This window comes from Cydia pomonella, chromosome 27 (genome assembly GCF_033807575.1).
Source record: "Cydia pomonella isolate Wapato2018A chromosome 27, ilCydPomo1, whole genome shotgun sequence".
NCBI lineage: Eukaryota > Metazoa > Arthropoda > Insecta > Lepidoptera > Tortricidae > Cydia > Cydia pomonella.
Window position 1 is genome coordinate 1,462,694 of NC_084729.1, and position 26,877 is coordinate 1,489,570.

General features: G+C 36.1%; 3 protein-coding genes across 4 annotated transcripts in view; 1 reads left to right on the forward strand and 2 right to left on the reverse strand.

Moving 5' to 3' along the window:
- Window positions 1-332: 332 nt before the first annotated feature.
- LOC133532627 (uncharacterized) lies at window positions 333-12,255 on the reverse strand. 2 transcript variants are annotated; one of them, XM_061871381.1, is made up of 3 exons: window positions 12,097-12,255; window positions 10,295-10,418; window positions 333-7,785 (listed from the first exon to the last, which is right to left on the reverse strand). In XM_061871381.1, exons 2-3 carry the CDS (start codon window positions 10,407-10,409, stop codon window positions 1,862-1,864), a joined length of 6,039 nt encoding a protein of 2,012 aa, XP_061727365.1. In that variant the 5' UTR covers window positions 10,410-10,418; window positions 12,097-12,255; the 3' UTR covers window positions 333-1,861. The 2 variants fall into 2 exon arrangements, with proteins under 2 accessions (XP_061727365.1, XP_061727366.1); XM_061871382.1 differs by having other exon boundaries at window positions 333-7,770; window positions 12,097-12,253.
- Window positions 12,256-12,413: 158 nt separating this feature from the next.
- On the forward strand, window positions 12,414-15,760 carry LOC133532629 (PCNA-associated factor-like). Its single transcript, XM_061871385.1, has 5 exons — window positions 12,414-12,695; window positions 12,781-12,849; window positions 12,928-13,080; window positions 13,423-13,542; window positions 15,431-15,760. Exons 1-5 carry the CDS (start codon window positions 12,662-12,664, stop codon window positions 15,619-15,621), a joined length of 567 nt encoding a protein of 188 aa, XP_061727369.1. The 5' UTR covers window positions 12,414-12,661; the 3' UTR covers window positions 15,622-15,760.
- An 8,374-nt stretch (window positions 15,761-24,134) lies between these two features.
- The window catches only part of LOC133532628 (catenin alpha), a 109,506-nt gene continuing 106,763 nt past the window's right edge, over window positions 24,135-26,877 (reverse strand). The window contains exon 23 of the mRNA XM_061871383.1: window positions 24,135-26,301. The gene's annotated coding sequence lies outside the window, so the exon portion shown is untranslated. The remainder of the gene's footprint in view (window positions 26,302-26,877) is intronic.

Genomic DNA, 26,877 nt, shown 5'->3' on the forward strand with positions numbered 1-26,877 from the left:
ACAGTCACAGTGGACGCCTTCACACTGGACCCAAAGCCAGCATGGCGGTGGCTAGGTACTTGTGATTCTTATTTTTTTATTTATTTATCATAAAGGTACCACTTGATTCCCCTCTTGTGACACCACTTTATTCCTCGCCAAACTGCGGTCGCAGTTTGCTGGCGAGATAGCGCTCATTCATAAATTTTGATATCTATGCGATATCAAAATATCTATCTATCTATATATATATGATATCTAGGTGTATTTTACTTCGTTACCTGCTGCGACTACTAATTTTGAGCCTCGATTCGACGATATTATAAGTATTGGCTGTCAATCAAACACAAAAAGGAAAATCATCCGTTTATTAAACAATTAACAAACAGCATACTTAAATTACATTTATCAATACTCATAGTAATCAACAATGTATTAAAAACTAGAATTATTCTTAATTTCATAACACTTCAAACACTAGCAATAAAAGTGAGAAAAGTGATCTTATGTGATCGGTATCAAAATCTGACTAGCAGAGCAGCAGAAGTCATTCTGAAATCTGGTTTATAGAGAATCACGGATAAACAAATACACATAACATCATAGCCCCTAGTGTACATTTATTCGATTTCGATTTGCGTTAAGTCTCATTTAGTATGGGATTTAGCGCGCCAAGCGGAACGTTTTGGAAACTCAAAATCCCATACAAAATGAGACTTACCGCAAACGCGTACGTCACGTTAAGCCATCGAATAAATTTACACTAGGGGTACAGATTATTTCTTGGAACGCAGGAATACTTTTATTTGTCCCTTTTTTTGAAGGCAACTCCTACCGTACGTGGCGCGTCATCGTGAACCTTGTCGGTATTCACGAAGGTTGATATTGGGCTGCAGCCGCGCGCGTCATTAGACGTCTTTGGCGGTCAAAAACTGCTAAGATTAGTGCTTTTCACTCACCGTCGTCAGAAAACCGAATAAAGTTTGTATAAAAAAATCGACACCGCTTCATTTTTTAAATTAAAAGCATTACTGATTCTGTAAACAATCACTTAACCTAAACTTCTTATTTTAGATTTAAAAAAAAATGAAACTCGCGTTGTAACTCATGATCATATACAACACCTTTATACGAACAAGGTCGTGAGAAAGTGAATAAATACAGTGTTCACAGTATCCTCTAGCCGGCCACATATCAAACCTTACCAAGGGAAATGCGGTTTTGATTTGTCAAAATAAATATTTAAAATGGAATGGGAGACCTTTCTATAGGTAATACAGAATGTAAAAAAAACTACTTTTTTATACTTTTTCATAAACATATAACAATGACGGATATATCCGCACCGTAGTTTCAACGCCGAAGACGGATTAATCCGTCACAGACCACAGAGCAACATAGACCTACATGAATATGCATCAAGCTCAATTTCAGTTTTGACACTTCGGTGACGTGGCGTCCGAGTGACAGCTTTTGTGTTTGACAAGGCGCCGAAAAGGTTAAACGGATGGCAACAATTTTTTTTACACCTGTATAGGTCTCTGGGGTAGAGGGTATTGTGAAATAGTAAATTAATAAAAATAAAACAGAATATTTATTTATACTTTTGAAAACTCGATGAGGTAATTATTAATTTTATTAAAAAAAATCTTAAAAAAACGTTCAGTCTTTTTATTTAGACATCATTAATAATCACTCGAAACTAGTGTGATTCAAGTGTCCTGCCAAACCACACGGAATCAATATGTGCAGTGTGCATAACGTTTTTTTTTAATTACCATCATGAAATAGGTTCAGCTATTTCATTTGAATCGTCATTAATTTGATTATTTATTTTTGTGTTATCATCTGTATTAACAAGTATGCTATTTTTTCCGATGAGTCAACTATTACTTTTGTCTTCTTTCGAGTTCGATTCATTGATTTCTTTATAATTACTATCTTGACCAATCACTTTTGTCTTATCTTCAGCATCTACATTTACTTGTGTGCTGTTATTGGGAGAAGATTCGACTCGTCCATCACTATTTGGATTAGGTTCAGTAATGTCTTCAAAATTGTTGCTAACTCGATCATTTACTTTAGTTTTATCATCAGCAATATCTGTATTCATCATTGTACCATTATCTGATGAATCAATTATTTCATTAATGTTACTTGAATTAGGTTCTGTAATTTCTTCCAAATCATTGCTGCTTCGACTTTTGCCTGTAATATCTATATCTATATTATCTTGTTTACTACTGTTATCTGAAGAGTCAACATTCTCCGCTATTTCGTTACAGCTTGAAACCTCACAATCATTTTCTTTTCTTATATTAGAATCGTTCTTTACATCCTCACTCGTGCTTACCAATGTAGACTGATCTTTTTCGCTAGCGTAATACGTTTCGTGCGTTTTGATATCGTTAGGTTTGTATTCTTCTACTAGCACTTCATGTAAATTAAATGAATTTGCGTGGTTTTTCTTAATGTGAGCCGGCAAACCCATTAAGGTGAATTGGAAACCACAGAGTTTGCACTCGATGTATTTTTTGGGGTCTAACGGAGTGTGATTCACGATATGTTTGTGGCATGTTATTCGTCTATTAAAGTATACATTGCATTCAGCACATTTGTATAACATGTGTGTGATATTTGAAGCGTGAGTGTCTTCCTTCGGTTCTCCTTGTTGAGCTTTGTCAGGTTCAATCTTTTCTGCAGACTCAAGTACTTCTTTAGATTCTGGTATAGAACTAGAATCTAAAGATGTGTTTTCCTCAACTTCTTGTTTGTTCTGTACCCTGCGTTTAATCCAACTGGGGTCTAAATCAGTCAGAGTTAAAATAACAAAATCTTCTTTTTGGAAATTGTATTTCTCGTGAATTAATATGTGACGTTTCAGACTGTAACTGGTGAAAGCAATGTCACATACTTCGCATTTCGTACCGGCGTCAGGAATACATTCTTTATGTTTTTCAAGACTGGCCTGGGTTAGGTAATGAATATTGCAAACTGTGCATTTGTACAGTTTATTATCATATCTATCTAGTATATGATTCTTCGGGGGTGGAGGATGTGGACTTTGGTCATCTCGAGTTTCTGTTATAATATTGTCAGAACTTTCAGGTATTTTGAAAAGATCAGCCAACGTTAAAATGACGACATCTTCTTTTTTGATATTATGTTTCTCATGGATTGGCTTGTGACGAAATAGACTCTTTTTGGTGAAGGCAAGATCACACACTTCACATTTGAAAGCCTCGGTAGGTTTACATTCATGTTTCGTTAGTGTATTCCTGTTTACGTAATGCAAATTGCAGACTGTGCATTTGTAGACTGGATGTTCCTTTGGATCTAATGGAGTTGGGCTTAATTTTCTTTCTGTTTCCTTGTCAGGGATTTGAGGTGCCTGTACATCTTCTACGATAGTCATGGATAAAGCCAGCCCGGGACCATGTTGTCTATTATGATCCCTGATATTTTTAGAAGCGAATTTAACATTGCATTCCTCACATTCATCAGTTAGCTCCTTACTACACCTGTCTTCAAGGTGCGTTAGCAGGCTACTTTCATCGGTGAAAAGCAACATGCACTTTACGCACCTGTATAATGTCACTGCTAGTGGCAATTTTTGCGGGATCACCACTTCTTCTTTATTTACTGTGGGTTTTACCATTTCTTTTTTTTGAACGACATTAGGAAATTTACTGTTAACACCAAAAATGAGTTCTCTAACGTTAAATTCCTTGATCTTCAGTTTCTTATGCTGCCACGCCACGTGTCTCAATATGGATTTAGCCGGGAACTTACGTTTACATATCTTGCAAGTCTCCGTTACTGTAGTGCCGCAGTCGGTACGCTTCGTTATATGATTTCGAGCACTACTTCGTCTTAAGAAATGAAGGTCGCAGGACTTGCACTTATAAAGAATTTTCGGATGTAGTCCTTTTTCAATTTCAGGAATTGTCTCATCAGGAATTTTAACTATTACGTAGCAGTCGGTTCTAAGCTTATTGTTGCGCTCGTGGTCGACCATGTGTGTGGCCAGGCTGGTGGCGTCGAAGGCCAGGCCGCACTTGTCACATTTCTTCCCACAGAAATTCCCAGTGCATTTGGCTTTATGAGGGAAAGCTGCCGTCTTGTGGTAGAAAAGAACGTGACATAAACCACATTTGTACAAAGTCTTTTTATTCGGCGTGATAATGTTGAATGTTTTGGCTTGGTTTTGGGCGTGGTGCTTGCAAAGATGGTTCACGACCTCGATGGGGTCGAAGACCAAATTGCATTGGCTGCATTTCTCCCGTATAACAGTGCTGCAATTTTTAGATTTGTAATGCCTCTCAATAGCTGTCAGTGATGTGAAATGTAAACCACAGAAGCATTTATACAGTTTCGGTCTTTGATCTGTATTATCGTTTGTTTGATTTTGTGTATTGTTTATATTTTTTTGTTTCTTCTCTGGAGTTTGTTTTTTAATATTAATTACTTTTCCATCTTTATTGATAGTTTTTGTTATCACATTCTTTCTCGAAAACGAGAACTTCTTATGTAGGTTTTGATGCTTTGAAAATTGCTTTGCACTATGCAAGATTCCACATAAGGGACATTGTCTCTTAGGTAAGCTATTGCACGCATGTTTCGGAAAATTTCTCATATGGGCAATACACGTCTGACATTCTGCACACTTATAAAACACAAACGATTTAAGAGGGGCACTATTCTGACTCAGCTTAGGAGTTTTAGGTGCAATTTCGTCATCTGTAAATGATATCTTACTCTTACTTCCATGGTTTTCATTGTCATACGACATGATCGTTATATTAGCTTCGGCATCATTCGCGTCGTTGAAAGAGACAATTCTGAAGGATTGTAGTCCGAGACCAGTTGTCTCATGGATCCTTTCATGTTCTTCACAATCGCGTCTGATGGCAAAAGTCATGTCACACACGGAGCACGGGACTTTGTGAGCCTTACAGCAGTTGGCGAGTTTGACGTGGTACACTATAGTGTCCGCAACCACACAGTTCTGACACTTCTCGCATTTATACAGGGTGTATTCCGGGGGTCCTTGCTGGATCAGCTTCATTTTCACGCACCTATTCCCACCGTATATACTCCGGCTGACAATCTGTGACTTCTGCTCTTCCGGCAACTTAATAAAGTCAAACCACTTATCCGAGAACAGGTTGTAATGCTCGTATTTCAAGATCTGGAAGGTTTTCTTGCTTATCTTGTTATCGGCGTGCAGTTCTAAATGCCGCTTGTAACATTCACTGTCGAATTTCATGTCGCATTTCTCGCATTTCATTATGAGCACTCCATAGTTCTCCATGTTGGTGAGGTGGTTTTGACAGTGCTCTACGACTTTATCGTAGGAATCTGTAAACGTGTCGCAAATAGCGCAGAGGTAGAGGATATTCCACAGAGCAGTCAGCGACTGGTATTTCATAAGCAAATCTGGTAACTTGGTTAGAGGTGATTTAGTCTCTTTTTTGGTTAACTTTTGTGTGACTGGTGACTTTGTGTCATTTTGAGACTTACTTGGCATCTGTAACATATCACTGACACTTTTAATCTCACGGGGGATAACATAGTTATGTATTCGCATGTGTGCATCGAACAGATCTATCTCTATTTTCTTTTGACATATCTGACAGGTGGTGCTGGCTGTTTCTTCGCACTTGTGAACACGTTGGACTGACTTAGTCAAGAAGTGCACTTTGCATGCCTTGCACGGATGGAGTACCTGCACTGGCTTTGTCTTCTTCAAATCTGCCAACTTAAAGAAAGTGATGTCGGCAATAGTTAGATTGGGGTTTTTAACGTGCAAGGACATGTGCTTCAAGTAATATGATTGTCTAAAGTATATTCCACAACTTTTACATAACCCTCGTCTTCCTTTTTGTCTCGTTTTACAGCTCCCACTTATGTGTATATCAGATTTGTTCCCCAAATATGCCTTGCAAAATTGACAATAATACAAAATGAGTTCATGCGTAGGCCCCTTCCTTTTTTTGGGTGGGACCGCTGGCAACTCCAATTTTCGTTTCAGTCCCTTTCTCGGCGTCCCGCTCTCAACCTTTACTTTCACGGGGCTTCTTATTTCTTCAATGGCTTCAGTTTCGATTTTCTTTGGAACACCTACGGGCTTGGAAGAAACATAATCGATCTTAATAAAGTCATCCCGGGTGAAGTCTCCCTGCTTATGTTTGCTATCATGATTGGCCTTTGAGTGGATGTCAATTGGCAATCTACATTCATTGCAATAATAAGAAGCCGTGTCATTGCATCCACCGTTGACATGTCTCCAGAATTTGTCTTCTTCAAAACAGACGAAGCAATTTGGACACTGGCAAAGGATCCGGACGATCATTTCTAAATACACTACATACACTTTAAACGTGTGGGCTTTTAACATTTTGTGTTGATACTCGTGCGCAGCTTTTTCTGCATTCTTGAAGACTCGCTGGCACAGCGGGCAGGCCCAGTCCCGGATGTTGGAAGATGTCTCACACACTATGGAGTGTTGGCAAGCCCCAGTGCAAGTCAAAAAATGAACGGAACATCTATTGCATTTAAACAAAGTTGATTTGGAAACTATTATACCTTTGTCTTCTTCAACAACAGCTTTTTTAACGATAGCCTTTGATGGATACACTTGTGTTTCTTTCTTTATCAAGTTTGGCTTCACTTTAACAGGTTCTTTCTTCAAGTGAGGATTCACTATGACTTTGTTTATTTTGTTGACTAATTTGACGAAAATGCGTTTCCTTTTCATCCTGGATGGATGTTTTTTCCTGTGTTTCTTTACTCCATACTCAGTTGTGAAAATTTCATTACATAAGAGACATTTGTACCTAACTTTTGTATCTGTCAACTTGATCTTATTAGGCTGCTTCTGGTTTTCCGAATTAAATTTCTTTTCCCTTTCACATGTTCTTTTGTTTGGGTCGTCAGTTTCATTAATATTTTCACTTTTAACTGCCATAGGTTTAGATCCTAATATAATTCGGTTTGGCATAGGAGTCACTGATGTTACCTCTTTTTTATTTGGAGAGTTAACAAGTGAAACATTTGAAGTCTTACTAGTTGTAGATTTGACTGCTTTAGGAATATTTCTGACAACATTTGACACCGGTTTGGGTATCACCGCCTGTCCAACATTCCTTTTATCATCTTTAGTCGGAGTTTTATTATTTAAAGGCAACAATTCATACAAGTGTTTCACTAAAGAAGTATCATTCGGAAAATATAAATTGCAATGGTTGCAAATCCTCCAACTTTTAAAGTCACTGGTGTTTACGGTTTTTGGATCAACCCGATGGATATTTTTGTAGTGTCTTAATAGATTTGATTTGCCAACAGTCCCTTTGAATTGGAAATGACATATTCTACAAGTGTTATCATTACTTACTACATTACTAGGTTTGGCTGTGCTTTTGAATGCCTTATTTCTTTCCGGGCTTGGCTGTTTATCCGTGGCTACAAGGAAGGAATGGGCGATCATTTTATGGGCGTCTAATGCGTTGACTGTAGCAAAAAGGATTTCACATATTTTGCAATAGCAATCACTTCTGTCTAAAACAGGACCCCAATCGTCTAAAACTAGTGACATATTGTAATTATATTCCTCCTCGCTAACTTGGCTGCCGCCAGGAGTTTCCTGGTCATTTTCCTCGGGTAGCTGGGTCGGTTTGCTGCCGAGTATAATTTTGCCGAATCGAAACTCTTCGTCTGTATGTGGTTCTATCTTTATTTCCACTTTATCTTTGTCCCAGTCCCACTGTTGGTGGTGGTCGTAGTTGGGGTCTTCATAATTTGGGTCTGAAACAAAAATGAAATTGCTATTATTCCTTAAAATACAGTTTACTAATTTGATCTTTCAAGATTTCATTAGGCGGGTCCACACAGAGCGAGCATACGCGCGAGGCAATTTCCTCACGCACAAACCGGCCAGTGTAGACATGCCTCCTATTGAATTAGCCTCTCTGAAAATCCATGTATAGCTGTTGGAACGCTTTAAATCCCAAAAACACGTATTAATTTAAATGAAGTTTTTACCGGAATGGAAATAATACTTTATTTCTACGTAACAAACCAACAATTCATTATCTTAGAATTGGAATATCAAGGGTAGTTTCGTTTTGAGCCCGCCAGGTTTTTTTGTAATCTTATGTTACCTTTAAACCTCGTTTAAAGGTATACCATTAAGACAAACGAAATGACTTTAACGATTTAGATGAAATTTGCTATAAGTATGTGCAATGCCGGATTTAGAGGTCTGGAGGCCTCGGGCAATAAAGGAGTGGAGGCCCCCTGGCCCTAGTTTTTTTCCAAATAAAATGGTAAATTTACCGAATTCTCTATTGTGGGGGGCCCCTCTTTTGTGGAGGCCCGGGGCAGTAGCCCCGGTTGCCCTCCCCTAAATCCGGCCCTGCCGGCCGGCACATACTGTATGTGTGTTTTCGGGGGCTGAAAAATCGAGCTAGCTAGGTCGTATCTCTGAGAAAACGCGCATTTTTAGTTTTTTTTTTGTTTTCTGAGTAAAGCTTTGGGTTGAATGAACGCAATACGCGATCGACAGCCCGCCTGTTTCCAGCCAGGCGTCCCTACACTACATCAAAGCTCGGTCCCCCCACATATTAGATTTGATTTGCCAACAGAACCTTTCACTCTCAAAGATATGATACATCAAATTTACAGTAAAACTTGCTTAAGAAGATTCTTAGGGGGCCACGATAAAAACGCCTTAAGCGCAAAGCGCATTTACCGTGAAAAATGAACGGGGCATTAAGCGCATAGCAACATATGCAATGCGTTATGACAATATAAATTCTGAAACTTGTATGCTTGGAAACGTACTGAACAGGCGTTGCATTGCGTATGACTTACCTACCCATTACCTACAATGGTTTAAAGAAAGTAATTTTATTTTTTTATTTTTATTTTATTTTATAAGACACACCAACAGTACATAAACAAAGCTAGCAAAGTAACAAGTATAGTGGCCACGTATAATATCTATGCACCAATAACAGGTGTGCAACAACACTCAAACAGTTCGAGGCTTTTTACACTACATTATTAACTACAACTATACATTAATAGATTAAGTGATTGAAACATGCATAGGAAAATACTAACTACTACTAATAGTACTAATATACTAATAACTACACATAGCTAAATGCAGACCCTGAATATTGCCTCAACCATCGCCATCGTCTTCATCGGCCGTCGTTATCCTAAAAGGCATTTTATGAATCGACTAAATATACCTTACTTATACCTAAAAAATCTTAACTCGCAAATAAGGTCAAATATTAAAAGCAATATAAATTAAGTCAATGACAATTATTACTTTTATAACATATAAAATATCGATAGCTGTTGTAACTTTATCGACTTGTGCCTCTCTAGTGTCGCCGTTCTCGTCTCTTACTCCGCGCGGTTTGTCCAATCACAGCGCGTGAGTTGGTTGTCTGGCCACGCCCTCAATGATGTGGCGGGGGACAGTTGGAGACAACGAGAAACGAGACTCATTGAAATTATGCTTCGTTATAAATCTCTTTACTTCTTAAATCTTCGGTACAAGTGGTTATTGAGCGTATCAAGAATGCTTGATACCTGGACCTGGGGGTCTAGCTAATATGCTAAGCGTTGATAGAAAACGCCAATCGGAAATTAAATAATGTATCGTCACAGTCACGTGACTCTTCGTATGGTCCCGATACATTTATTCTTTTTGTTTGTCACCATAGCTATCCAACATATTGGTAAAATTAGCATTTAAACAGCTTCTTCCGTTCGCTTATGACGACGTTTTTAGGAGTAGCAGAAGTAGTCGCTGCATAAAGAAAACAATACCTTTTGTTTAACAGATTAGGGTCCGCCGAAATAATCATTCCTTAATATACAAAGTATGTAATTGTGACAACGTTTTTTGCCATGTTACCTTCCAGCTTTGGGGAAATGAACTATATAGTTAGGGTTGCCATCCGTCCGGGTTTCCCCGGCTTTGTCCTAGTTTAGAGGGTGTCCGGGGAGGGACTTCATTTGTAGTCCGGGTTTATAAATTTAAAGTCTTAGGCCTCCCGCGACACAAGCACAACCTGTTTAAAAAAACCTGTTGACATGTCCGGGTTCTGGACTCTAAAATCCGGAGTTTTCACGCGACTTGTCCTGGTTTCCAAATTTAAGAGATGGCAACCCTATATAGAGTCAAGCCAAGCTCTCTCTCTTCTATGATAGTATAATGTATATAGTGTATACTTACTTACTTTATAGCTGCAATGTCTGTGAAGAAGTTACCTTAGACAAATTCTAGTAATACCTTCATACTCAATCTCCAGAGGCTCAGACTTGACGATAGAAGGGTCAGGCTGTTCATGGCGCCGGCGCAGACTGTCCAGCACATCATGCTCTTCAATGTCTATGTCGTCCGCCATTGCTTTTAGCTGTCAAAATAAATTTTTTTTTTTAACTTTACCAAGGAGCTATTGCGAGTATTTTTATAGGCTTGAAATAGTGCAGAAAACGGGATACCTGTGGAACTCTGAAGTTTTTTCAAAAGAATAGTTTGAATGTAGGTATTGTACATTACAGTTAATATCTAGTGGCCCACCATACAAGAAAACCTGGCATTCTAATTTTAATCAATAGTATTACACAATAGAATTGATTTTATTTTATTATTATTATTATTTAATAAGCAGGCAGGCAGCTTGACAACTGATATGACCTGTATCCAATATTCATAAAGATAGTTATCATGAACGAGTAGTAGATATAATGTGCTTGTCTAATTTATTTTTAAACTGGTTCACATTTTGTGCTGAAAGCACATCTTCTTTCTTCCAAAATCTTGTAAAATATAATTAAAAAGGAATGCAATGAATTAATTAGAAAGGAACAATACAGATAACATAGAACTAGTCAAAATACCTAAGACAGTAATGTTCATTGTGCTTTAGATTTTGTACTTGTTACTTAACACTAGTAATAAGTACTGTCAGTGGGAATTTTGATTTAAACCAACACAATTTTCGTTCATATAATAAACGTAAGTTTACGTGATTAAGTCCCGTATTCGTTTTAAAACTATAAATCCAGTAATGTCAAGTATAAAATGGTAAGGTTTTTAATCTTAGAAGGTCCATACAGAGCGAGCATACGCGCGAGGCAATTTCCTCACGCACAAAACGGCCAGTGTAGATGTGCCTTGGCCGAGGCACCGAGTGTGTTTTCCTTGCCCGGGCATGAATGCTCACTCAGTGTGGACCCGCCAAGATAGTAGTTTTTAGTCTTTTATTATACCTTTAATCACATGCATGACTATTTCAGTACACTTTTATTGTATAAACAAGTGAAAACTGTTTCAGCAAATGTTTTATTTTCTTATTATTAAGATATATGTGTTATTGAGACTGTATGTTTCCCAACACAATAAAAAAATCAATAACATTTCATACTTCATACTGTGTGTGATGATCAAAAATCAAGGGTTCTAACTTCACTGTGCTGCATAGTGCAGAAAAAACCGTTCTCGAAAAAAATGCAAAAGATTACTCAAAATTCGATCAAGATCCTTATCATAATAAACAAACAAGAGGTTAATAGTGTAAACAGTTTTAAATGAAATTACAACACTCAATAATACTAGTACAAGAATATTACTTAACACTAATCCTCATAGCAAAAAGGTTGTACTTACGCTCACCGCTCACAACAGTTTAGTAAACACAGCAGCGATAGCGAAAGTGTCCTCAATTGCTTAACATTCGACATTCGAACTCGACGATATCCGATATACTCACTGTGTCCTAATTAAAATTACTGCTTGGACAAATTCTTTAAATAACACACGGATCCTGTTACATTACGCATTACGTTTGCAGAATTAATTATTAAACGTTTACTGACTGATGTTTTCGATAAGAGTTTTATGTTACAGTCGTACAACCATCGTAATGTCGGTTTTTGTTTATAAAATTCTGTGTTGGAATGGAGTTCTCCAATGCTTTATCAAGCTGTAGGAGTTGAATTACAAATTAGGATTTCTAATAAAACCTAGTTGATAATGATATCCCCCGATCCTATTGAAAGTTTGGTTATAATATAAACTGATAAACTCACATAGTAAATTAGCCGTTAATGTTATAATTGTACGACGTTAGTAACACGGGCACCATCACGTATCTATATTAAGGATATTTCAATGATAAAAGCTCCAGCTATTCAATTTAACCGAAATAATTATCATGAAAAAGGTTTCGAAAAATCCATGAAGGGTACACAAGTTTTTTTTTTTTAAAGGGTTGATTGACGTTGATGTCCGTATTGTTGATATTGGTTTACGAGAAAAACTTGCGAAACTTTATCGCGTTATTACTTACCACTTAAATAAAGTCTTCGCAATGCCACCGATTTATTTATTTCAGGAATATTGGGATATTATTCATACAGTAAAATTCGTCAAAATCAATTCAGAAGGCTAGTTAGATATTGTCTTTGGACGTGTTTAAAAAATGATCTCAAACATACCGGCTTTTGGCGCCTTTTCTAATGTCAGTTGTGTCTTAACTTTTATTAATATTTATAGAATTTAATTGAAGGCTAATGGATTGATACATTGTTTATAAAAGTTATTTACTATTTAATATATTGATTTTCTATCTAATTTCCTACTATTGCTTGAAACATGGCGAGAACAAAAGCATCTGCCGGCGCTAAAGGTACAACTTTACTCTGCTTAGTTTCTGCCAGTTTTCTTACAATTATTATACTATGATACTTACAATGAAATCTGTTTTGTTATAGTGGCGTCAGGTAAAAGTAGTAAAGCAAGATGTAGCGTAGCGATACCTGCTAGCTCGTCAGGATCTTCAGGTTAGTCGAAATTTGTTTATTTACAAAATATTGCCGTTTTTAGAAGTATGAGGTTACATGGGTATTGTGCGTGTGCAGGCAGCAGTGATCGGGCGGGACGCAGCGGCGGCGGCGGTGGTGGCAATTCGGTGTGTCCACGGGAGACCCCTAAATGGCAGAAACCCATCACTAATTTCTTCATATGCAAAGAACCTGCTCGGGGCTCTGATAATGAGGATGAAGGTGCTGAAGGTAGGCATATTAGTAAAACTATTTAAAGGAATCTTTTAGTGATAAATACCCTGCTGTTAAATGGTTCAGAAATTGTAGAATAAATGAATCTGTTTCACAGAAAATATAAATATGACATTAGAAGTAGTTTGGAGGGCTCCCCTAAATATAAAACTTAAATAAATTACCAGTCAAACCAGCTATTCTTTAAGAAACATCAATCAATCAATATATTCTTTTCTTTACTGCAAGTGCAAAAACATAGTTGACCTTGTTTATTTTATTCCACTGAAAATACCAAAGAATATCTGCCCATATATATTCTTGCTTATTTTAAAGTATAAATATTTTGTGCCTTTTAAGCATCAAGTTCTAAGCCGGAGGCTCCGAAACCAATTGTAGACTCAGATGAGGGTCATAAGGTTGAGGAGAAACCGATAAACAAAGAACTGGATGAAACTATTGAATTGGAGCCCTTAACAGGTATGTAAAAATATTTAATTAATTTTTGGTGACAATCCAACCTAAGCAACGTTATGTACTATGGCTACTAGGTGATGAAATTATATATGCATACTAATATAATCATAATCATAATCATAATCATAATCAATTTATTAGTAATAAAAATTATAGGTCACAGTAATTGCCTATATCTATAGGAAAATATAAAACATTAAATTAACACATAAGATTATGGCTGATAACTGCACTAATACATGCAGAGTACGTTATATTATTTACATATTTGATTTTGTAAGATCACGGCTGTAGAATTCTTACAGAAAACATACTTCTTCTTGATCTTGATAGTATGATAAAAATGTCAGTAATAGTGTTTTCGTTTTCTTCCTGTGAAATAACCATACTAGCGTCCAGTAGAACTGACACAAGAGAACATCATGTTCTCGTTTGATTGTATTATTTTAGTTTTGGACACTTAGAGACCTTATACAGCTCTAAGATTTTATTTTATTTTAAAATTTTATTTTATTTTAAATTTTATTTTATTTTAAATTTCATTTTATTTTAATACCTATTTTAATGATTTGGACACTTAGAGACCTATACATCTCTAAGTCAATTTAAATTTATAATTTAGTTTTATAGGTAGGCACTCCTTATGAATAATATGTAGTCGCGTTTATGTGGCGCTATTCCGTCTTTAATGTAACTTACAAGCACAAATGTTGTATCTCACAATTTTTTTTATTATATTTATATTAGTACAACCCGGCAGCTTGAACATGTCATGCTCGCTTAAAAGTCTTTACTTACGGTGGCGTCGTTGATCGGGTCGCCACTTTCCCGAATGAAGGTTGAGGGAGGCGATGGCTGAGATACACGTCATACTCGTGAACGGGTGCTGTTTGTGGAGACCGGTCTGTTTAAGCTTACGCGGGGTACAGGTTATGTTAAAGTATGTAACTTTACTTTTGAGTGACATTAACGTGAGACACTTCATTCGGTTCTTGTCTGTTTTAATTTTTTTGTCTTTTAATTATTTATATAAGAATTCAAGCCTTGGCGACCCTCTACATCTCTTAGGATAATTTAATATATATTTTTATATTTTATCTCTGACACTTAGAGACTTATACATCTCTAAAGAATTTTAGTATTTTATGGTTTTATTTTTTTATCATAGTTTTTTTTGTGTAATTTGACATTTAGAGACAGTATACATCTCTAATAAAGTATTTATTATTTCATAGATTCGATATTTGTAATTGTTTTTTTTTTTTAATTTATTGTTTGTAAAAATGGACATGTAAAAGTGCCCCTGTGGCCTATTTGCTGAATAAATGTTTGATATTTGATATTTGATACTTCAGGTACAAATATTTGTGCTTATCACATATAGTAATTCTGTACACAGCAATAAGTTGATAACTTGACACGGGAAGAAGTTGATAACTCGAGATCTGAAATTGTAGAAATTTGAACCTTATGTAATTCTATTTTAAGTTCCGATTTCTTCAATATTATATTAATTCAATATTATTGTCCGGGATCGGAAACCAGTATTTTTTGTATGGGAACAAAAACGGTATTTTTTCGTGCTTTATTATTTTATTTGTCATTAGGCTATCTAAATAAAATATAAATAAATATATGGTTATTTTGAAGTTTTTGAGAAAAACCGGTTCCGATCCCTGATTAGGCGTGTCCAGACAGAGCGATCATACGCACGAGGCAATTTCCTCACGCACAAAACGGCCAGTGTAGACGTGCACGGGCGAGGAAAACGCGCACGCCGCCTCGGCCGAGGCACGTCTACACTGGCCGTTTTGTGCGTGAGGAAATTGCCTCGCGCGTGTGTTCACTCTGTGTGGACTCTGCTAATGTTGTATTTTCACCATTATTGCAGGGGAAGACAGCCACAAAATAGAGGAATATTACCCCAAAGGGCCAAAGGGCAAGGGTAAAGGCAAAAAAACTAAGGGCAAAGAGAACATGGACAGTAATGTCGAGAGAAGAAACTCCGCAAAGCGTGAACTGGAAGAAATCACTTTTGGGGAAGAGTCTGCACATGCCAGTAAAAGGGTAAAAGTTAATTGATAGATAAGTTACACTTTTAAAATAATCTGCCTGGTGCAGTACAAAATATAATACACATTGGGGGACCATTCTGTTTTAATATAAATGAAATATAGTACTAAAATTGTTCTGTATAAATAAACGAACCTTTTGACCGCCATTTATATCCAAAAGTCACGGTCACGCCAACGTCATTAGTACAAACTAGCAAATAATTTAGTCACCTGTAATAATTTTACTATGGGACTAGGGTTGCCATCTCTAAAATTTGGAAACCAGGACAAGACGCGTGAAAACCCCGGATTTTAGAGTCCAGAACCCGGACATGTCAACAGGTTTTTTTAAACAGGTTGTGCGTGTGTCGCGGGCGGCCTAAGGCTTTATTTTTTTAAACCCGTACTACAAATGAAGTCCTTCCCGGACGCACCCCGGACGCCCTCTAAACTAGGACAAATCCAGGGAAACCCGGACGGATGGCAACCCTGTATGGGACCAACGCAGAAATCGTTTCATTTCCTACATTTTAGCTGACCTTGACATTGACTTGGGAATTTTCTATGGACTATTGGTCCCATAGTAAAAGTTGCTTAGTATGACATATACACCGTGTTTTTATTGAATTCCGGTAACTTCGGGGTATCGGTAAGTACGTTTAAGGAAACTAAATGGCATACCTAGTTAATTTTCAAAAAAAAAAATTTTTTTGTTTTTTTTTACTATTTTTATTTTTATAAAAAGTAACTAAATGTTGCATATAGCGTTGTTGTAACACGGGAATTACATTTAACTCAACCAAACAATTGAAAACTGTGACATATCAATGTCATTTCTAACATCGATCGTCCGAGATAGTACGTACGTTTAGTAGCAAATGTATGAACTAGCACTAAACACTAATCAATAAGTAAACAGGCCCTAAGGCAAGTGTATACGCTCGTAAGGGCCTTATAAGATAAAAAATAATGATTGATTATCTCCGAAATGGAGTTAATTAAAATATCAGTGTCTTTGAGAAAGTAACTTAATTTAAGCTCAGGAATGCACCCTCGAAATTAACGCAAATAAAAAAAAACACGGTGTATATTCAGTCCGTACCTATATTATTGCAAATGACTACATAAACGTCCGTATAGAAGGTTCATATTTGATAGCCTGAAGGTGACTGTTAGTGTAGCCATAACACTTACACATTATTGATGCCACGGGTACACCTATCAAGGGTTCTTGGTGTTCAATAGGTTCATTATTATCTTTAACACATTCACCGCTGAGCTATGGTCGTAGCGCTACGCCGTAGCCGATAACATGGATTTCCCGGTGTGTAGCGAAAATGCTTCGTAGAGGCAAAACGACAACGTGTAGTGATTACCTAACTTACTTTTTAATTTTATACTTGATATTTTCTTGAGTTTTTGTGATTGACAGTATGTTTTTATAATAGTCATTCCACATAACTGTTCCATGATAATAACAAGTTTGATTCTCTTTGATGAGTTTGGTTCAAGTTTTCTATGTATTTAAGTATTTATAAATATTTATATATATCGTTGTCTAAGTACCCTCAACACAAGCCTTATTGAGCTTACTGTGGGACTTAGCCAATTTGTGTAATAATGTCCTATATATTTTTTTTTTATTGATACTCTATTAGCTGCATGGCTTATAGCATAGTTTTTTTTACTTTAGTACTAAAATTGTGTCCGCGGCCGGTGTGTGGGACGTTTGTCGCTTGCCAGTAGGGCTCAATCAATCAATTTTTCGTGTTATGGCTCCATCAAGGTGTTGATGATTCTGCCAATGTCGAGGTTGGATAAGACACGGCTAGTATATGAATCTTAAGATGGTCGGCTCTTTATCATTTGTCACCAAGCCTGTCACGTTCTGACAAGTATGTAAGCGCGAAAGTGACGGGCATAGTGACAAGTGATAAAAATGGAACCATGCTGCCACCGCGGTCGCCTTGACAGGTTATTCGTATAAAGATACAAGCAAATCTCGTCCTTATGGTAAGCGACAAAGTGGGATCTTTGACTAGGCTTTGAGACAATTAGTTTTAGTGTCCGTGACTATTATAAGAAACTATTATTAAGTCGCTTAGTTTTGTTAAGTTTTGAAAATTGACTGAAATAAATAAATTCTATGAACTTCCTATACATGTTGTTTTATTGATTTCTAACCAAGATAAAGGCCACAAACCACAGAAGCGTGAAGCAACATTGCTTAAGCTTGTTTTGTGTCCTATGCATTACGTTATAGCTAGCTGCATGTAAACGAAGTACCAAATTTAACGATAAGTATGTTATATTACATTATACTTTAGGTCTTAATTGATTGATTAGTATTAACGCATGTTGTGTTTACCTATTATTGGATAGACACTTACTCATGTATTTTTGGGTTTTTATCTGTATTTTTTGTAGTGTTGTATCTGTTGGTAAACCTTAAATAAATAAAAAATAAAATAAAAAATAGGAATGCCACGCAAGCGTTGTGGCAGCTGACATATAATACCATACATTACAACCAGTTTTTGCACGTGGGAGTCAAAGCCGTGCTACACGCTATCCTGGTGTGATCTGGCCATGCCAGCGACCCGATAGGCGAGTTTTCTTTTCGTAGGCGATTTTCGCTACAAAGCGGAAGAAGATCTCGCGCTAACACTGTTAGACGCGCGTCTACAGATCTGTGCTGTGTTGTAGCAAAGAGAATTTATTGTAATAGAGAGGTAAAAGTCTAAGAAAAAAACGTGCTTATTTTGACATGCAAAATAAATGGCGTTGTACTGTTTATATGTTTTGCGGCACTGAATTGTCAAACGTCAACTTTTTACCGTATAATGTATGGAGCTGTACAGCGCCATCTCGTTTACCTGTCAAATTCGATGCACGAAATTGTCAGAGATTTTACGCATCTTATTCAATGTATCTGTAGTAAAAAAACCGGCCAAGAGCATGCCGGGCCACGCTCAGTGTAGGGTTCCGTAGTTACTCTTCCGTCACAATAAGCTAAACTGGAGCTTAAAGTATAGTTAATTGTTAACCAAGGGATGAAACGGTACCTTTCACCCGAGTAAAACAAATAGGCAAATTTGCATAATCAGTACCTAATTAAAGTAAGTCTTTTTACTATGAAGGGAAAACTTTTTGCGATAACCCAAAAACAGCTAAACTGATCATGTCCGCTATAGTTTTCATTTAATGTCTTTCTTAAGCTCTACTTCCACGATTTTTTTCATATTTTTTGGACCTATGATTCAAAAGTTAGAGGGGGGGGGACACATTTTGTTTTTCTTTCGGAGCGATTATCTCCGAATATATTCACTTTATCAAAAAATGTTTCTTGAAAACCCCTATTAGTTTTGAAAGACCTTTCCAACGATACCCCACACTCTAGGGTTGAAGCGAAAAATAAAATTCACCCCCACTTTACGTGTAGGGGAGGTACCCTAAAAAAAATTAAATTTTTAGATTTTATTGTACGACTTTTTCGGCTTTATTGATTTATATATCCATGCCAAATTTCAGCTTTCTAGCACTAACGACCACGGAGCAAAGCCTCGGACAGACAGACAGACAGACAGACGGACATGGCGAAACTATAAGGGCTCCGTTTTATGCCATTTGGCTACGGAACCCTAAAAATTAGGATTTGAGGATATTTCAAATAAAACCACATTTAAGATTACATATTTTATTGTACTACTAATTCAATCGTAAAATGCTGTAGAAAAATGGTAAAAACTGCAAAACCTTACAAAATGTCGGTTAAAACGTTAACACTATTTATATTTTAATGCATTTCTTATTTTAATAGGCTCCTGTCTCAGCAGCAATAACGTGGAATCTGATATTCAAATGAAATATTGAAATCAAAATTCTATAAATAAAATATTTCGGATACCTACATTGCTGATTGTACTTTTTTTGCAACAGCAACAAACAGAACCAGGACAATTGCGGGTTTTCTCTGTCGCTCTAATTACGTTTTAGTAAGAGTAAAAGAGAAAGATCCCCGCAATTTGCGAATTTCGGTTTTAGGCGATACCTGTTCTATGATAACACTATTGATACTTGCTCATTAAAGGTGTTATATTATTAACTGAATTTTACAGTTATAGATCGTGTCATTCATGAAGACGCGTGCCTTAACTCATATTGTCATGTTAATAAAGGTAAGATTTGACAAATCTACGCGTCATCGTGGATGACACGAAATATAAAATACTAAGGGTTTGTCACACAATCTCCAAGTATAGTCCTGAATAAGCTACTTGCCACTTATCTGACGAATAGTCATCGTTGGCATTTCACAATCTTTGCTTTAATTTTTGTAGGAAGTTTTATCTGGCAGTTAATTTATTTGTTAATTAGCTATCCAATACTTAGACTCTGTGAAACAGACCCTAAGGGTCTAACCGGCTAAGACTTTTCAAAGATAATATAATTTATATCAATCAAATTATATATATTTATATTTCTATTTATATATTTTTATTTCTTTGATCTCCGCCGTTGAGACAGTTACCTTAATGCGATTATATTTAGTGACATGTATATTGCTTTCAAAACACAAGATACGAGTTTCTCGCTTTAAGCACACAATTATCTCAATAGGGGACGTGCATGAACTGTAGGGGGCAGTACAGGAGCCGTCAAATTTTTGGCGCGAGGCGTAAATGTGATGTTTATTGTTCCGATGTAGCCCACAAGATGGCAGAACCTACTATGCACAAGAAAACACGTGACGTGTAAATGTACATGTTTATGGTTCCGATTCAGGCCACAAGATGGCAGACCCTCCAACGCGCACGGTCCCTATACGAGAAATACATGAACCAAGAGCGATTATTCTTCATATATTATTCGCCTTACAAGTATAAGATATAATCGAAGGCGATTTTAGCCATAAATTTAATTTCGCCATGTAGTTTTGCATAATCTTTTACATTAATGGACGGGTGCACACATCGAGCAGCGTCGCGAGGAAATTTCCTCGCGCGGCAAATGGCCAACGTAGGTCGAGGAAGCGCCTTCTGCAGAGGGTAACGCGCGTCTAGTCTCACTATTCTTTATTACTTTTACTATTATTCACTTTATAGCGTTAAAGAATACTTAATAGTACATTACGATACAAGTGCGAAAAATAGGAAATTCGAAACGAGTGGCGATAAATTAAAACACGACCGAAGGGAGTGTTTTAAATCGACACGAGTTGCGAATTACCTATTCGCACATGTATCGTACAACGTTTTACAGTACATATGGCCCTTTAAATGTTCGACACAGTAACGTAATATGCTACTTCTCGCACTAGTGCTATAAAGTAGCCCCATATGTACTGTAAATGATAATTATTAATGTATAAATAGACTACGGGTAATTGACGAATTATTATTCAAATTGTATGTGTAAATGTGATTGTATTATATATATTATTATTGTTTTTTATTTTTTTTATGTTTCAAATTTGTAAAATAATGTAAATGTTAGTTTAAAATGTGTACCTAGAGTACCTACTTTGACGATCTCATTACGTGTGCATATTTTTGTTTGTATTAATGAAAATTGTGTATTGCTATTGAGAAATAAATAAATCTAAATCTAAAAATTCCTTTCTTTTTTTTTTCAAAGGCACATATATAGTTTGTCAAAGGGCTATCTCATTTCAAACATAGACAGAGGGAGTCATACTATCTTTGTCTTACACTAGTACTAGCATCCAAAAGAAAAGGATGAGTATAGTCAGTGTACGACAAAATTAAAAACACGTTTTAACATTCCTGACAACATACCATAAGAACGGTGGGCAACAAAAAACTTCATCACTTCGGACTTTTTAGAAGTAGGCAGAAAGGAATACACTGAAAAAAATAGATAGCCGAACTGGTTTTGTAACTTTACTAAATAACTAAACTACGGTTATAAGAAAATAAACTTTGCATAAATTTACAAACTTATTTTGTAGTGTATACCCAGTACCTGAACACTGATAGCCAAACACGGTTTTGTAACATATAACACATAGTTCGCAAGTCCCAATTTTTGTGTAAACAGTAACCAAAATTTTGTTACAGTTATGCAAACATTTCTTTCAGTGTATTGCGTGTGTTATGTCCCCCTCACGGGTGCACGTGTGTGGCACATCTATATAATACTAGGTCTATCGCGCTCGGCGCGCCGGCCGGCCTCCTCGCGACGCTCTGTGTGGACCAGTCTAATATGATACGTTTTTTCACCCACAAATCTTACGAGAAACTCGCGCCGTGTGATTAGCCTTTACTTAAGTATACATGCGAGTTTTGATCCGATATTGAACACCTCTGTGAACTATGAATATCTAAAACCTGAAGAAATTTAATTATTGTACTATCAGGCGATTCTGCTCGTTTGCCTCCTATATAAAAAAAAAGTTACAAACGGGCGGCAATAGGTACACTTAATATGTAATAGTTATTTCTGTCCCAAGGGACGAAAAGTGTAAAATTGCGTGCCGCGTGTAAAATTGTTATCCAAGACGAAGGCGAGGGTGGCAAACACGCGGGATGGAATGTCCTACGTTTCGTGCCGTGGTGCGAATACTATTTTTCTTTTCGACGGAGGCGGAAAGCGGCAACTTCGTTTAGCGCAGCGGGAGCAAAGTTGAAGCGGAAAAAAACCAGGTACATGGTATGTACAGGGCACAGCACAGCGGATGTCATTCCAGATCTAGAGCAGAGCCCAACTGGGTAAGTACCTCCACCTTACAGAAAACCGCAGCCAAATAACACTAGACCCTACTCATAGTGTTGTGTTCCTGCCGGTGAGTAAGGTTGCCAGAGCTCATAGGGGTGCGGTGTTAGGGTCGGCAACGCGCAAGTAACTCCTCTGGAGTTGCAGGCGTACATAGGCTACGGGTCTCCGTAAGCAGTCTTGCATATCATCAGGCGGGCCGTATGCTTGTTTGCCACCGCCGTAGTATAAAAAAAAAGGTCCATGAATATATTGTTTTTTGTTATTCAATTAGATATTGGATGTTTTTTAATGGCGGAGCCATAGGAGTTTACGTTAGACAGACCCATTAGTTTTATGAATTAATAATCCGTTCAAAACTCGCATGCACTTATTTTTTCGGGATAAAATACAGAGTATAATTTTATTGTTTATATCTAGATAATAATTTATTTTTAAAGTACTTTAAATAATCACAATATTTTTTTGATGACGCCCGATAGATATATTTATATATTATGTGGCAAGAATACATATTTAATACTGTTTTCATAATAAATTATGAGTGAATTATTGTAAGGAAAGAACTAGAAAAATGGCGAAAAGTAATATTTCGGTTCTATATTCGGACGTCTTTTAAGTAAAAAAAAAAAATAAAACAAATGAATGTACAGATTTAACCTTTTCGTAAATTATACTGTATAAATTTTGAATTATATAAGTTTATTGTGACATTTTCATATGAAATTCAAATTAAATATTAAATTTAAATAAAATAATAGTGCTTGGATTATTTCTCCCGGTAAGAACTAATTTTACTTACCCTTCTTTAAAAAAAGGTTAAAAATGTACTTCAATACATATTAAATAATAAGGGTACATAAAATGATCGATATAAAATATTGCTATGTATTTCTTAATCATACATATATCTAAGTTCTGATAGTGAATTTTGAGAGCTGCTCTTAAAACTAAACAATAAATGATAATATCACTACTATATGTAGCATTAATATTAGAGTATTGTCAATGGAAAATCTCATGAAATATTAACCTTATAACCACTTAGAAATTTGCAGCGTACGTGCTCGTGTCGCCGCCGGTACGAAGTAACACGAAGTTTTTTCTTATTGAACTGGATATTGTATGTCTTATATATCAGGTTACGGCGGTTAAAAGGTTAAAAAAAATGAAAATGTATTATGAGTCGAAGAAAATATCGTGCCCCTAGTTTGTCAGCTGGAATAGATGCCGCTGTACTGCGCTATGTTTTGTGAGCTGTCACTGGATTGTCATAAGTCAACTTGAAAACCAGAGTTTACGCAGAATGTACGGAGGCCCACAGCGCCATACACATCAGCTGTTAATGCACAGATGACACATACTGGTTAACTTTTCAAATCTTTATAATGTACGTATAACCTAATGTCGGTTTCGTTTTAAAACCTTTTCTCTGCGGCAAAGGCTTGATTCGGCCCAAGGGCGTAGCCAGCTAGTAAACTAGGGGGGAGGGGGGGGAGGCAGCGAAAGTGTTAATTGTTCTATGATTGAAATAATAAACTCGAAAGTAAAAGACAGATTAAACAAAACGTTAGTCTTAGACCACGATAAGTCTGCAACGATTTTGATAGCACACGCAGTGCAAGTTTTATTTATGTCATAATTTCATAGAAGTTTGACGTTTAAAATAACACTTGCACTGCGTGTGCTATCAGAATCCTTGCAGACTTATATACTAGATTCTTTTGGTCTAACTCTAGTAATATTGATTAAGTAACTTAATCATAAAATATAAATAAATCATCGTAACAAATAAACGAACAGCTCTTTCTTACGACCTTAATGTAAATTTTAATACTTTTCGTTACATTCGTTAATTCATACTTATATTTAAATATGCTACAAACTTTACACCGTTAAAACAAACTACACGTATGAGCATCCGAAACGGTTCACTATGTGTGGAAAATTCAATAAAAACTGCCCCGTTTTCAGGGTTTTCATTGCTCTTTTATAGTTAAAAACTATGGGTGAATCAGCTTTTATTGTCACTCGTTGCCCCTTGTTTTATGGTCAGTGATCGGGGTTTTAGACGCTACACCGCGGTATATCAAGTTAAAAAGCCCGCGATACTTTTTAAACTGCTCGAAAAAATCTTTCTAATGTGCATAACATATTAATAAAATATACGATATTAAATTAGCAGTTCCTTCACTCCGAGTGGCAACCATAACCCCGACAACTGTTAATGGTGTTTAAAACAACTAATCATATTTTTTACTCCAGTTTAAGTCCATTCCTTAGACAACCGGTTTGGCCTAGTGGGTAGTGACCCTGCCTACGAAGCTGATGGTCCCGGGTTCAAATCCTGGTAAGGGCATTTATTCGTGTGATGAGCATGGATATTTGTTCCTGAGTAATGGGTGTTTTTTATATATATAAGTATTTATACATATCATTGTCTAAATACCCTCAACACAAGCCTTATTGTGTGGGACTTAGTCAATTTGTGTAATAATGTCCTACAATATTATTTATTATTCCTTAATAGGTCACCTACTTATGAGTAGCATATTAGCGTATAACATATCTTCTATCACACTATGGTCGCCATAGGCGCAGAATAACATCGAAAACAAGATGATCCACCCAAATATTATCTGTAACTGAAAATTCTAAAAATTTTGTTTTGCAAGTTGGCCTCAACCCGATAACTTTTTTCACTTTGTAGTTTTTGTTGTAACGGTATAAAGTATAATTTACCTACGTGATACAAAATTCTACTTGATCTAAAATTTGGCTGCCTTATTGTACGTTAGGCGTCACACAATCATTGATAGCTTCCTTGTATCTGTTACACCGAATCGAAAAACATACTTAAAGGATGAGAAATATATAACGAAACGTATGAATATCTACGCAATTGGGATGAACAATGTTTGAAAAAAAAATCGCTTGAATCACCTTGAGCGGACCTCGATAATTCAGTAACTAAGCTATACTAACTATAGTTCGTTTTATTAGGGGGAGGAAACTAGAGCGTTCGGGCATTCTCGGCTGCGTTCGGCTCAAATTTGCTCCGAGCAATTATTAGGGTTGGCACAACTTGGCGTTCCTTTGCGTGCACAACCACAGATAAGATAGTTACATGAATGTTGACAACCCTAAATAGCCGAAAGGGATAGCATTATTCGTGTCTGAATCGCTGTCAAACTTCGGTTTTGTAGGAAGTTTCCTTTCTGTACGGTGGTACTATTATTTTTTCTGTGGTTTTATTAGCATAAGAAATAAGGTAAACAATCTTGACATGTTTTATTGAAAAACGCTTTTTAAATATCAGTAATTATTACTTATGAAAGCAAATTAATATTGTTACAAAATTACATATTTGCCGTGACTTATTTTTCAAAAGTGTTAATCAATAAAAAGACACTTCAAAATCGATTAACTCCTTTTAAATGCTAAAAATCGGACTTGACCCCTTTTTTCCCTAATTTTAAACATTGTAGTATAGTCAGCAGAAAAATAATCGATTGAAATAATTTGATTTAAAGTATATTTAACCTTTTAACCTAAAGTTAAAGTCTTTTGGAAACTTAAATGATTTCATTATTCAAGCACAGATAGCATATGCGAATAGTTGATAGAAGTGTGAAAATATTATTAGTAGTCAAATGTTATTATTGTCAAATAATACTATAATTTTTGATATTTTAAGATTGAGCTGCAGCATGCTTGTTGCTGGTTACTTATATTCGCATTGGCTGGCTATCTGTGGGTTTAATAAACAACATACATAGAAGTCATACAATATATGATTACATATTTCTCATCGAAATAAGATTAAATAATTTTAATAAAAATTTAAAAAATATCTTTCCAATACATTAAAAAAAATCACACTTTTGGAATATAAATATGAGCTTAAAAGTTGAACAAATGTGTATAATTCTACTTCGTGATGTTGATGCGTGGTGGTAATCAGCTTCTCCACCTAGAAAAGGAAAAATCGATTTGATATACATGTGACGGGTGTGTAATGTTTTTAATAATAACAATTTGCGAAATTTCATTTTTCATAATTTGAATTGCATAATTTTGATATGCAGAAATTATGATTTGGTATAAAAACAAATACAATAAAAACGAATTGCATAATTTCGAAAGTAATTATAGTTTAGTAGCATAGTAATGTATTTGCATAACAGGCAACCAGTATAATGTTCACTCTGTATACTATTTTATACTCAGAACGTTTTTTATTCATGAAAACCAACAGCATAATATTGAAGGTGTGGTTTCACAATCAAACCTCGGCAAATCGTTCATAAACTTTATTTATTTGATTGAGTTTGCTGAAAGTTTAACCACACTGAATTACTAATTAATAAAAAAAAACTTAAACATTATATTTGCATGGAACATAATCGATTTTTCTAAGCGTCAAACTGACCTACATCCGTACTTTACGTCTGTCGACATATATCATTTTACCGCAAAGCAGCGGCCAGTGTGAGTTGGAACCTCTGTGGTTCCTAAGGGATTCAGATAAACTTCATATAAACGCCTA

Excerpts from the sequence above, each read along its gene's own strand:
- LOC133532627 (XM_061871381.1), bottom strand. The coding sequence starts at position 10,409 with ATGGCGGACGACATAGACATTGAAGAGCATGATGTGCTGGACAGTCTG. Across the intron at positions 7,786-10,294 it reads TCTGGAGATTGAGTATGAAG|ACCCAAATTATGAAGACCCC; the intron begins GTATTACTAGAA and ends TTTTTGTTTCAG.
- LOC133532629 (XM_061871385.1), top strand. The coding sequence starts at position 12,662 with ATGGCGAGAACAAAAGCATCTGCCGGCGCTAAAG. Across the intron at positions 13,081-13,422 it reads TGAGGATGAAGGTGCTGAAG|CATCAAGTTCTAAGCCGGAG; the intron begins GTAGGCATATTA and ends GTGCCTTTTAAG. Across the intron at positions 13,543-15,430 it reads TGAATTGGAGCCCTTAACAG|GGGAAGACAGCCACAAAATA; the intron begins GTATGTAAAAAT and ends CCATTATTGCAG.